Source organism: Oryx dammah, unplaced genomic scaffold (genome assembly GCF_014754425.2).
Source record: "Oryx dammah isolate SB20612 unplaced genomic scaffold, SCBI_Odam_1.1 HiC_scaffold_29, whole genome shotgun sequence".
In the NCBI taxonomy this organism is placed as follows: domain Eukaryota; kingdom Metazoa; phylum Chordata; class Mammalia; order Artiodactyla; family Bovidae; genus Oryx; species Oryx dammah.
In genome coordinates this window covers 18459601-18473354 of record NW_024070213.1, presented here as the reverse complement: position 1 = coordinate 18473354, position 13754 = coordinate 18459601, and the positions used below count along the sequence as shown (strand labels likewise).

Genomic DNA, 13754 nt, shown 5'->3' with positions numbered 1-13754 from the left:
CTTCTGGGTGTACATGGTAATACGTCTAATGATTAACCTAGTTTGTCTTCTATCTGCAGAGAGTGGAAGACAAAGAAGAACTAAAGTTGCTTCTGAAACAGTATTGAAAATAGATTCAGTTCCTCTCCATGAATTGTTATCTCTTTAATGTTTCCTGGAACAAAGTGCCTTGTGATACCATCATACGAAACCCAAGACCACACACAGACAGATTCTCTTACTGGTTTCAATAATAATTAATTGATTAATAATATTGTTTGTTAATAAAAGTGTTTTGAGAGGACTGTTAACATATAACTGAGAATTAAAGTTGTAAGATATTAAAGTGTACAACACACATATATATTGTGAAAGGATTTTCCCCATTGACCTAACTAATCTATCACATAGATTAATCTAATGATTTATCTAGCACATCTGTCTCTCAGCTATCTACTTTTGAGGGAGAGGTAAGAACATTTAATTTCTGATCTCTGAGCAAATTTCAGTTATATAATACAGTGTTATCAGCCATAGTCACCATGTTAGATATTATATCTTCAGCTCTTATTACCTCATAAATGAAAGTTTATGCCCTTCTACCAACCTATTCCTGTTTCCCTCTACCTCCCAGCCACTGGAAAGCTCTTTTCTACTCTATATTTCTAAGTTTGACTTAAAAAAAAAAAAAAAGATTCCACATGTAAGTGATACCAGGCATAATTGTCTTTTTCTGGTTTATTTCACCTAGCACTGTGCCCTCAAGGGCCATCTATGTTTTCACAAAGGGCAGGATTTCCTTATTTTTTTTTTTAAGGTTGAATAATATTCATGTGTGTGTGTGTGTGTGTGTGATCACATTTTCTTGGTTCATTGAAAATTTCTAATTTAGAAAATTACCTCTATCCAAAAGGTATAACAACTCATGGAGTGCTTATCCATAGCTTACGAATAGGTTTGCTAATGTAATGGTGACTATTTCCATAATACTGGAGAAATGTATGGGTGTTTAACTTGGTAGGGGGTGTTCTGAGTTTCTAAGGTCTCTGGATTGACCTTTGAAGAATATACTCCTTGCCACTCCTGCTAAAATCTAACTCGGTTCTGTGACTGATGAAGACAGCAAAGATTATCTAGAAAACAACCACAATAACCCCTCCATGGCTGACCCAGACCCCTCTTCTCCACAGACAGTACCTGGTGCTGGTCCCCTCACAGCTGTACGCTGGTGTTCCTGAGAAGGTCTGTGTCCTGCTGAATCACCTGAATGAGACGGTGGCGCTGACAGTAACTCTGGAAGGTGGGACCCAGGGCAGGAATCTCCTCACAGACCTGGAGACGAAAAATTCCTTCTACTGCAGCTCCTTCACGGTCAGCACTCCTCCTTGGGGGAAGGGAAATCACTACCGAGAGAGCACATTAGTTGATGCCTTAGGTTCTGACCCTCAACAATTAAAAAAACCTCAGTTTGGTGCTCTGTGATGACCTTAATGGGGGGGATAGGGGTGGGAAGGAGGTTCAAGAGGGAGGGGATATATGTATATATATAGTTGATTAACTTTGTTGCCCAGCAGAAACTAACACAACATCATCAAGCAATTATACTCCAATAAAAAATAAAATACAAAAAAGTACAATGAGGAGTACAGAGTGAATTTCAAACAAGTCTAAAGATAAAAGTTCTACTGAATATACTTTCATAATATTTACAAACAGAACTGGTACAATATACAAAAGATAACAAGGGTTACAAGAATGATTTTGTTTGTTCTTAAAGCAAAATTTGAAGGTAAATCATGTTCATGCCCTTATAGATACAAGCACAGATTCATAAAGTTTAGTGACTTATCTAAGATCTCCCAGATGGTTGATGTTTAATGTACTGTCCTTGTAACCTTTTACTAACTTAAAGTATTAAATAGTTAATCATACCAGCTTACTACCAATGATAATATACAGTGCTACTTTTGACTACTAGAAAATACATTTTAAAAATTATTTTAATACTACCATATTACTGTCAAAATGAGAACTTATTTCCTTCATTGTTGTGACTAGTTGAAGAATAATTTCATTTTTATTACAATGACATTTCTCCTTTAATCAATTCAGTAAATTGCTGCCTTCATGCTACACACTCATCAGTTCAGTTCCGTTCAGTCGCTCAGCTGTGTCCGACTCTTTGCGACCCCATGAATCGCAGCACACCAGGCCTCCCTGTCCATCACCAATTCCCAGAGTTCACTCAGACTCACGTCCATTGAGTCAGTGATGCCATCCAGCCAACTCATCCTCTGTCATCCCCTTCTTCTCCTGGCCCCAATCCCTCCCAGCATCAAAGTCTTTTCCAATGAGTCAACTCTTCGCATGAGGTGGCCAAAGTACACACTCATATTAATCTATAAAGCAAGGGACATTCCATTTGACCCTGAAAAAATGAAAGCAAAAGTATCTCTTTCTCAATCATGTCCAACTGACTCTTTGTGACCCTGTGGTCAGTAGCCCACCAGGCTCCTCTGTCCATGGAATTCTCCAGGCAAGAATCTTAGAGTGGGTAGCCATTCCTTTCTCCAGGGGATCTTCCTGACCTAGGGATCGAACCTGGGTCTCTTGCATTGCAGGTGGATTCTTTACCATCTGAACCACCAAGGAAGCCTAGCTCTTACTAATTCCCATGGGACTAACCAGAGAAATGAGAAAGTCACAAAAGCTGAGACATTCAGAAGTGGATCTGGGCAGATTCTTCAGCTCATTTCTGTTTTACAGATTCCGGCATCATCTTTTCCCTTAGCATTCATAACTGTACAGGTGCAAGGGCCAACCCAGAACTTCATAAAGAGGAAGCAGATGTACATTACAGAAGCAGAAAGCCTAGTCTTTGTCCAGACAGACAAACCCATCTACAAGCCAGGACAAACAGGTATAAGGAACCAAACAAGCAAATGCAATCTGAAGGGTTGGAGGTGTAGTTCTCTATTACTTTTTGGAAATCCTGGCACATTGTTATTTGTGTTACCACCCTGAATTTCCACTGGAGGCTTTCATGAGAAAAATCTCTGTGTTTCAGTGAACTTCCGCATTGTCTCTGTGGATGTCAACTTTTACCCTTTGAATGAAACGGTGAGTCTCATAACAATGGCTATTTTGTTGTTGTTCAGTAGCCAAGTTGTGTCTGGCTCTTTGCAACCCCATGAACTGCCTCACACTGGCTTCCCTGTCCTGCACTAACTCCCAGAGTTTGCTCAAGTTCATGTCCATTGAGTAAGTGATGCTATCTAACCATCTCCTACTCTGTAGCCCTCTTCTCCTTTGCCTTCCATCTTTCCCAGCAGTAAGACTGGCAGAAAAAAAAAAAAAAAAACCCAAAAGGTAAAACCTGTTCTTTGGAGAACCTGAGACCAATATGAGATACTTAAATCTACCACAGAAAGTTCTCCAAAGCATATGGCTACTGGAGGATAAGGGAGATAAGTTCATCAACTACATTCTTAAAGTTAATTAAATATTCAGTTGAAATTATCTCCTTAAAGACTCAATTATTCTCAATGGACAAAAGAAAATAAGTGCATTTGATATCTCTCTTAAGAAAAATGGAGAATTTTTCACGTATAAGTCAACTACAAAATAAAATTCATTATTTGTATCTTTTTACACAAGTCTAGGTTACATTATTTCATAAAAGGAAATCATTATTTCTTTTCTGTTTGTTCTTTTTTTTAAGAATGATTTTTTCCTTCTCTTTAAAAAAAATAAATTATCCATTTTTGGTTGTGCTGGGTCTTTGTTGCTGCTCAGACTTTTCTCTGGTTGTGGAGAGCGGGGGCTACTCTCTAGCCGCAGGGCACAGGCGTCTCATTGCAGTGGCTTCTCTTGTTGCAGAGCACAGGCTCTAAGGTCCATGGGCTTAGTAGTTATGGTTCCCAGGCTCTAGAGCACAGACTCAATAGTTGGTGAACACAGGTTTAGTTGCCTCACAGCATGTGGGATCTTCCCAAATAAGGGATAGAAACTGTCGCCTTCACTGGCAGGTGGATTCTTTACCACTGAGCCATCAGGGAAGCCCCTGTGATTTCTTCAGAGACTATGTCCCAGACCAAACATATGAAGTGTAATGACTCAAACAGGGCCACATTTCCTCATCCAGACAAGAACTGAATAGGCTCACTTCCTTCTGGTCCAAATACTGTTTTAATGCTGGTGTCACAGTTTTGTCTTTTTATACTCTGTCTCACACTCATGCTATTTGTTTTCTTTTCAGTTCCCGATGGTTTATATTGAGGTAGGTAATATCTTGTGTCTCTCTCTTGGGATGAGGATTCACTGTGAGTTATATTAACTTTCTTCTTTCCACTTTTTCCTTCCCCACTGGCACTTCTTCAGAACTAAATAAATACTGTTTTCCCTGTCTCTCATAAATCCTGGAGAGAGTGGATAAGATGTCAATGAAGGAACAAAAATACCCTGAGATGATGCAATGTAGTGGGTCTTCCAATACTTCTGACCGGGATGGGTATGCATAATCACAAAAAGAGGTACTATCACGTGTCACATCTCAGCTGGGCAAGTTGCCCTTTTCTCAGTCTAGAATTCTTAGAAACCTTTGCTAATACCTTTGGTGCCAATTTACCAACCAGCTAATTAGCCTGCTTCCCATGTCATCCTCCCTGAAAAGCTGTCCTTCTACTCAAAACTATATATTTCAATTACTTCAATATACTTGTGATGCTTTTACCTACAGAACCCCAAAAGGAACCGGATTTTCCAATGGCCCAGTTTCAAATTGCAAGGGGGACTCAGTCAGCTGTCTTTCCCACTCTCAGTGGAGCCCGCACTGGGTCCCTACAAGGTGGTACTGCTGAAGGAGTCTCGGAAAAAAATAGAGCACTCTTTTGAAGTGGATGAATATGGTAAGAATTCCACACATGTCAAACACATTTATGACATTAAAGAACACAAGATCAGATCATTTTTATATGTAGTGACAAGCAAAAACCTAGCATAATAACAATCAAAAAGTAGCAAGAATTTTTATTTATCTAAATATTTGCCAAACATTTCATGCACTATCTCATTAAATCCTTACAATAGCCCTCTCAGGCAGATACTATACCATCTCTATTTTACAAATAAGTATATTGATACTAGAGAAGTTTCCACTGTTTCCCCATCTATTTCCCATGAAGTGATAGGACTGGCTGCCATGATCTTCGTTTTCTGGATGTTGAGCTTTAAGCCAACTTTTTTGCTTTCTTCTTTCACTTTCATCAAGAAGCTTTTTAGTTCCTCTTCACTTTCTGCCATAAGGGTGGTGTCATCTGCATATCTGAGGTTATTGATATTTCTCCCAGCAATCTTGATTCCAGCTTGTGTTTCTTCCAGTCCAGTGTTTCTCATGATATACTCTGCATAGAAGTTAAATAAGCAGGGTGACAATATACAGCCTTGACGTACTCCTTTTCCCATTTGGAACCAGTCTGTTGTTCCATGTCCAGTTATAACTGTTGCTTCCTGACCTGCATACAGATTTCTCAAGAGGCAGGTTAGGTGGTCTGGTATTCTCATCTCTTTCAGAATTTTCCACAGTTTATTGTGATCCACACAGTCAAAGGCTTTGGCATAGTCAATAAAGCAGAAGTAGATGGGGAAACAGTGTCAGACTTTATTTTGGGGGGCTCCAAAATCACTGCAGATGGTGACTGCAGCCATGAAATTAAAAGATGCTTACTCCTTAGAAGAAAAGTTATGACCAACCTAGATAGCATATTCAAAAGCAGAAATATTACTTTGCCAACTAAGGTCCGTCTAGCCAAGGCTATGGTTTTTCCTGTGGTCATGTATGGATGTGAGAGTTGGATTGTGAAGAAGGCTGAGCACCAAAGAATTGATGCTTTTGAACTGTGGTGTTGGAGAAGACTCTTGAGAGTCCCTTGGACTGCAAGGAGATGCAACCAGTCCATTCTGAAGGAGATCAACCCTGAGATTTCTTTGGAAGGAATGATGCTAAAGCTGAAACTTCAGTACTTTGGCCACCTCATGCGAAGAGTTGACTCATTGGAAAAGACTCTGATGCTGGGAGGGATTGGGGGCAGGAGGAGAAGGGGACGACAGAGGATGAGATGGCTGGATGGCATCACGGACTCGATGAACGTAGGTCTGAGTGAACTCCGGGAAATGGTGATGGACAGGGAGGCCTGGCGTGCTGCAGTTCATGGGGTCCCAAACAGTCAGACACGACTGAGCAACTGAACTGAACTGAACTGAGAGAAGTTAAAAATTTACCAAAATCATGGAGCCAAGAAGCATAAGAGATTTTAATAGTTCCAATTGACCCTCTTCAAACATAAATTGTTAACCAATATATTGTGTCATCTACATGCATCTCTTGATCTATATCTTATAACAGGATGTATTTTCTGGGATTACATCCTTGCTGTCTGTAACCTACATGTAATTTATGCTAATAATAGTTCTCAGACATTGAAACCATCTTATTAGTTATCAGTTATGCAGAATTTCTAAGGTAAGTTAAATACATCATGCTGTGGATAAGGAGTTGTTGCTCTACTGCTAAGTCATGTCTGACTCTTTGTAACCCAATGGACTGCAGCATGCCACGCTTCCCTGTCCTTCACTATCTCCTGGAGCTCACTCAGACTCATGTCCATTGAGTCAGTCATGCCATCCAACTATCTCATCCTATGCCTGCTCTTATCGTCCTGTCCTCAATCTTTCCTAGCATCACAGCCTTTTCCAATGAGTCAGCTCTTCACATTGGGTAGACAAAGCATTGCAGTCTCAGCTTCAGCATCAGTCCTTCCAATGAATATTCAGGGTTGATTTCTTTTAGGACTGACTGGTTTAATCTCCTTGCTGTCCAAGGGACTCTCAAGAGTCTTCTCTAATACTACAGCTCGAAAGCATCAATGCTTTGGCACTCAGCCTTCTTTATGGTCCAGTTCTCAAACTCATACATGACTACTGGAAATACCATAGCTTTGACTATATAGGCCTTTGTCAGCAAAGTGATGTCTCTGCTTTTTAATACACTGTCTAGGTTTTTCATAGCTTTTCTTCCAAGGAGCAAGCAGCTTTTAATTTCATGGCTAAAGTCACCATCTGAAGTGATTGTGAAGCCCAAGAATATAAAATCTGCCACTATTTCCACTCTTTCTCCATCTGTTTGCCATGAATGGGAGACTTATCACAAAAACAGGATTCTCCTGTCTCACCAGAACTGCCATGAGAATTATGGAACAGGGATTAATTGTAGGAACGACTAACCTTATATACAACTGTGTGGGAGAGGCTGGAAAAGTCAGAGTGCCGCAGGAGAAGCTGATGGATCTGAGGAAATTACTAACCAGGCCTCCTGAAGCAAGGGTGAGGATGTACAGATCAGAACTTTCAAGAGCACATTCAGATTCCAGAGTGGACCACTGAGGGAAACTGGTAGAAGAATCAATGGGGGGATGTTAGCTCTCCCTCCTCCCACTTTGGTATTTCTATAACCAGGTGTCTGATAGTGGGCCCAGGGTCTCTGTGAGTCAGCAGGGTTAGAAGTTGGGAAGAAGAGCTAGAACAGACAGGGAAAAAAATAAGGACAAACTGAGAGGTTCTGGCCCCTCTGTACCTGTGACCAGGTCTAATCATGGTGACCTTCAGAGACTAATGCAGCTGTTTCCCTCCCACCTTTGAAATCTTGGACAAATTCTGAGGAGAGTCTAGGAACTATAATACCAGCCTAAGTTACCATGGTGTTAACTGCCCATGGGTATGAATGGCATCTCTTTTTTGCCAGTAGTGACCTGCTGCTCCTTATTGTAATTGAAATCACTTCATGTGACTCTTTGTTACAAGATTCTGTAATAGAATCATTACTAATACTCTTGCAAGACTTTCTGCCTGCTCTCACATTTGTGTTTTTTTTTTCTTTTATTGATAACAGTTTTGCCCAAATTTGAGGTCCAAGTGAAAATACCCAAGAAGATTAGTTTCCTAGAGGATGAATTTGAGGTTTCTGTCTGCAGCTCGTGAGTTACATTTTTTCATTTCATTTCTAGTTCCCTACCCTGTTTGTATTGCACATAATGATTACTGACCTTCCAACTATTTTAATTAAAGAAGGAATAAGTCTCTCCAACTTGTCTGAGCTTAGACCAAGGAGCAGGGGTGATAGCATGCAATATGTTTACTACTGTTAGTAAAATTATTAACTGAGCATTTAAAATGTGCCAGGCAATGTTCAAAGTGCCTTGCACTTATTTGTGGTTTTTTTCTTACACTAACCCTGTGAGATGAGGATAATAATTCTCATTTTACAAATGATGGAACTATAACATATAAAGAATAAACTAATTTGTTCAAGTTCCTATAGACAATAAATGGCAGATTGGAATTTAAATCCAACAGTCTGGCTCCAGACCCTGAACCTTTCTCCATAATTCTATATTGCCTCGGCAAGTAACAAAAAAATACATATAGCTGCATGAAGCATTTCTATATCCCAGACACTGGGCTAAAGTGAACCTAAACCATTTAATTCTGGAGCCCATAGCTTCCATGTTATTCCATGTCTTATTATCTCCAATTTTGTATTGTCCCCAATTTTTTTTTAACTCTGGGAAGCTAGAAAGAAGTTAAGCAGACCCTCTCTCTTAAATGCTAGATATATTAATATAGCATTAAAAATACATGCATTTAACTTTTTTGCAAAGTAGAAATAGAGATACAGACATAGAGAACAAATGTAGGGACACCAAAAGGGGAAAGGGGTGTGGGATGAATTGGGAGATCGGAACTGACATGTATACACTACTGATACTATGCATAAAATAGGTAACTAATGAGAACATACGAGATAGTGCAGGAAACTCTACTCACTGCTCTGTAGTAACCTAAATGGTAAGGAAATCCAAAACAGAGGGGATATATGTTTCTGTATAGCTGACTCACTTTGTTATACAGCAGAAACTAACACAATATTGTAAAACAACTATACTCTGGTTTAATAAAATGAAATTTTTAAAAAGAAATAAAATGCATGCTATTTATTTCTTCTCTGATTGCCTTTGGGCAATAAGGTCCCCTCCAGTTACATCAAGGAGGTTGGATTTACTGCTTGCTTTTAAAAACAACATAAAAAACATGTGTTTTCCTCCTCACCAGCTTTGATGCTTTACATTTTTTCATCAGGGAAAAAGCCTTTTACTTCAGATTTAAAGAGAAGATTCAACAAAATGACTAAATTTAGTAAATAATGCATTACTTTATCAGCACTTATAGAAATTTGAAGGGGAGGAGACACTAAAAAGAGGAAGCTTGGGGTTTCTGAGACCAAACTTCACCTACTTCACAGTTTGGACAGGGTCTCAAACTTAAGCATGCATGAGAATCTATGGAGGTGCTTATTTCAAATGTAGATTTCTTGGCCCCACCTCTAAATCTGAAGAAGGATTTGGTACTCTGAATCTCACTGCATGTCTCAGGGAATGTCCATGGAGGTGGTCCAGAAAGCATACTTAAGAAACAATAGACTGAGTTCAGCTTCACATCGCGCCTTAGTCTGTTCAGGCTATCATAACAAAATACCACAGACTGAGGAGCTTATTAACAACAGAACTGTATTGTTCACAGTTCTATTGTTGTCCTGTCGCTCAGTTGTGTCCAACTCTTTGCGACCCCATGGACTGCAGACACCAGGCTTCCCCGTCCTTCTCCATCTCCCAGAGCTTGCTCGAACTCGTGTCCACTGAGTCAGTGATGCCATCCAACCACCTCGTCTTCTGTCGGCCCCTTCTCCTTCTGTTCACAGTCCCAGAGGCTGGGAAATCCAAGATCAAGGTGCCTGCATGGTCACATTCTGGTGAAGGTCTTCTCTCTGGTTCAGAGCATCTTCTTGTGTCCTCACATGGAAGGGGGGACAAGAGATCTCTCTGGAGCCTCTTTTATGAAGGCACTCACCCATTCATGAGAACTTCACCCTCCTCCCAAAACCCTCACCTCCTTAACTATCATCCTTTGGGATTTAGAATTTCAACATGAATTTCAGGGTGACATAAATATTCAGGCCATACATCACATCCTTCCATCAGATTTGGCAGAATCCAACTATCATGATACAGTTCATTTGTGATATTTTTGTTCTGTAGCTAGTGCTTTCCCATTTAATTCCTCACTTATCCTCTTAAAACATATATAAGTTAGGGAGGACTTAGAAATACACTCTTGGGACTTCCTTGATGGTCCAGTGGCTAAAAATTTGCCTTCCAAGGCAGGGGGTGCAGATTCAATCCCTGGTTAGGGAGATAAGATCCTACATTTTGCTGCCAAAAAAAAACAAACATAAAGAGAAACAATATTATAACAAATTCGGGAAAGATTTTTAAGTCCACAACAACAACAAAAATCTTAAAAAATAAAACCGGCAAACAAACAAAAGCAATACACTCTCTCTGTTTCTCTAATTTTTTTTCCCTAAAACAACTTTGGAGGTACTGACATAGCTAGAATCATAACCTAGATAATATGACAGCAGAGAAAGAAGGAAATAGGCAGTTTTATAGTCAAACCTCAACTGAGAGGAAGGTAAGATCTGAGAAAAACCACATTGTTACTTTTCCATTTGGAGGTGTTTCAAAAAACAATTCAGTACTCATAAGTATTTTCTTTTAGAGGTATAGATAAGACTGTTTCAGAATAAGTATTCCTAAAGTGCAAATGCTGTAAAAGGAAATACAATTGCTGTAGATGAGTAAGATGAATGATCAAATCATGTATAGGAAATGTGAGTTATTTACGTTAAATATCTTTTTGTATGACCACTTTATTGTTACAGATACACATATGGAAAGCCGGTCCGTGGCCTGGTGACGATTAATGTATGCAGAAAATATTTGCAGTACAATTCTCCCTGCTATGGAAAATATCCAAAAAGCATCTGTGAAGAGTTCAGTCAACAGGTATATGGAAACCACTCTCCCCAGGACACTAACACCAGATCTTGCTTTCTTGTGACTGATAATACAATAAAGAACACAATACAATGCAACATAATACAATGCAATATGAGAGTAGAGTTTGAATTAGTCACCTAGGAAAACTGTGGAATAGGGAAGTATTTTAAGATTGCCTGGCAATAATCAGAACCCACTTGAAGATAGGGCTCATGGATTTATGATAGTATTTATTTGGCCAGTTTTGTAATTTCCTTTTGATAGCAATCAAAATGCCAGGTTTCTGGGCATAAAAGGATGTGGAAGTCTCCAAAGTTGACTTTAATCAAACAGAAAACAGAAGAAAAATATGGCAAATGTTAAGAACTGGGCCTGTGGGAGAATCAAATGACACTATGGAATCTAACCTGCATGTAGGAGTCTATGAGATCAGCATCAGGTTGAAGAGAGGGGGACCAAGTGAAAAGATGGATGAGAGTCCTCGATTACATCAGAGATGTAAAGGAAACAGCAGCAAGACATGCTGTATTAAGAAATGAAATGTAAAAAAAAAAAAAGAAATGAAATGTATGAATTACTGATTTCAGAGGAAGAGTACAAAAAAGGTCAAGGTGAGGCAGTGTGAACAGACATTCTCAGGTGTGGAAAAGCAAGGTATCTAAGTTGCAGAATGAAAGGCTAAGGTGGCAAACATGATGATGAAGGTCAAGATAAATACTAATAAGCAAGATAATCATGAGAGAAATATAGCTGTCAAAATCTTTATCAAATCAGGGAGACTAAGATTCATTTTCATTTTCAAATGAGTCATAGCATCTGTATATAAGTAAATTAAATTGATTAAAGTTGTGCAATAAATATTTATTTATTGTTCAATAAATATTTCCAGGCAAGAATATTGGAATAGGTAACCATTCCCTTCTCCAGGGAATCTTCTGGACCCAGGGATCAAACCTTGGTATCCTGCATTGCAGGCAGACTATTTACCATCTGACCCACCAGGGAAGCCCAAATTAAGCGTGACTAAATTTAAATGTGCAATAAATATCATGCAAACAAGTAAAAAATGAAAACAAAACTTTATTATAATACGGAACCCAGTGTTTAGTTTAGAAATCTAATTTCTATAATGAATCATCTAGTCAATAAATATATGTGCTTTCATTAATGTCCTAGATATCAAGAAAACACAATTAACAATCCCTAATCAATATTTAGGCTTCCCTGATGACTCAGCAGTAAAGAATCTTCCTGCAATGCAGGAGATGTGGGTTCGATCTTGGGTCAGGAAGATCCCCTGGAGAAGGAAATGGCAACCCGGTATTCTTGCCTGGAGAACCCCATGGACAGAGAAGACTGGTGATCTACAGTCTATGGGGTGGCAAAAGAGTCAGAAACAACTGAGCCACTGAACAACTACAGTCAATATTTAGGTCGAGATCATTACAGAGGCTTCTTCAGTTCAGTTCAGTCTCTCAGTCGTGTCCGACTCTTTGCGACCCCATGAATCGCAGCACGCCAGGCCTCCCTGTCCATCAGCAACTCCCGGAATCCACTCAGACTCACGTCCATCGAGTCAGTGATGCCATCCAGCCATCTCATCTTCTGTCGTCCCCTTCTCCTCCTGCCCCCAATCCCTCCCAGCATCAGAGTCTTTTCCAGTGAGTCAACTCTTCTCATGAGGTGGCCAAAGTACTGGAGTTTCAGCTTCAGCATCATTCCTTCCAAAGAAATCCCAGGGTTGATCTCCTTCAGAATGGACTGGTTGGATCTCCTTGCAGTCCAAGGGACTCTCAAGAGTCTTCTGCAACACCACAGCTCAAAAGCATCAATTCTTCGGCACTCAGCCTTCTTCACAGTCCAACTCTCACATCCATACATGACCATGAGAAAAACCATAGCCTTGACTAGACGGACCTTAGTCGGCAAGTAATGTTTCTGCTTTTGAATATACTATCTAGGTTGGTCATAACTTTTCTTCTAAGGAGTAAGCGTCTTTTAATTTCATGGCTGCAGTCACCATCTGCAGTGATTTTGGAGCCCCCAAAAATAAAGTCTGATACTGTTTCCTCTGTTTCCCCATCTATTTCCCATGAAGTGATGGGACCAGATGCCATGATCTTCATTTTCTGGATGTTGAGCTTTAAGCCAACTTTTTCACTCTCCTCTTTCACTTTCATCAAGAGGCTTTTTAGCTCCTCTTCACTTTCTGCCACAAGGGTGGTGTCATCTGCATATCTGAAGTTATTGATATTTCTCCCAGCAATCTTGATTCCAGCTTGTGTTTCTTCCAGTCCAGCGTTTCTCATGATGTACTCTGCATAGAAGTTAAATAAGCAGGATGACAATATACAGCCTTGACGTACTCCTTTTCCCATTTGGAACCAGTCTGTTGTTCCATGTCCAGTTCTAACTGTTGCTTCCTGACCTGCATACAGATTTCTCAAGAGGCAGGTTAGGCGGTCTGGTATCCCCATCTCTTTCAGAATTTTCCACAGTTTATTGTGATCCACACAGTCAAAGGCTTAGAACGTGTTATGTCTGAGTTGTGTTTATAAGAGCTGTAAATGTTGGCCACAATGAGAGTGGAAGCAAGAAAAGATATTTAAGGAACAAGGTACACAAAGAGATAAAATTACAAAATACCATGGCATGTTGGGAAACACTGAGCTATGTTGCATTCAGTTCAGTTCAGTTCAGTCGCTCAGTCATGTCCAACTCTTTGCGACCCTATGAATCACAGCACCCCAGGTCTCCCTGTCCATCCCCAACTCCCGGAGTTCACTCAGACTCACATCCATCGAGTCAGTGATGCCATCCAGC

At 39.9% G+C, this 13754-nt stretch overlaps 1 protein-coding gene across 1 annotated transcript in view; it reads left to right on the top strand.

The window, feature by feature from the left end:
• Positions 1-13754, top strand: part of LOC120858799 (pregnancy zone protein-like) — a 57491-nt gene that overhangs the window by 1415 nt on the left and 42322 nt on the right. Inside the window, exons 2-8 of the mRNA XM_040235113.1 lie at positions 1170-1350; positions 2746-2899; positions 3047-3099; positions 4238-4258; positions 4718-4886; positions 7925-8009; positions 10814-10937. Of these exons, the coding sequence (XP_040091047.1) occupies positions 1170-1350; positions 2746-2899; positions 3047-3099; positions 4238-4258; positions 4718-4886; positions 7925-8009; positions 10814-10937 (787 nt within the window). The remainder of the gene's footprint in view (positions 1-1169; positions 1351-2745; positions 2900-3046; positions 3100-4237; positions 4259-4717; positions 4887-7924; positions 8010-10813; positions 10938-13754) is intronic.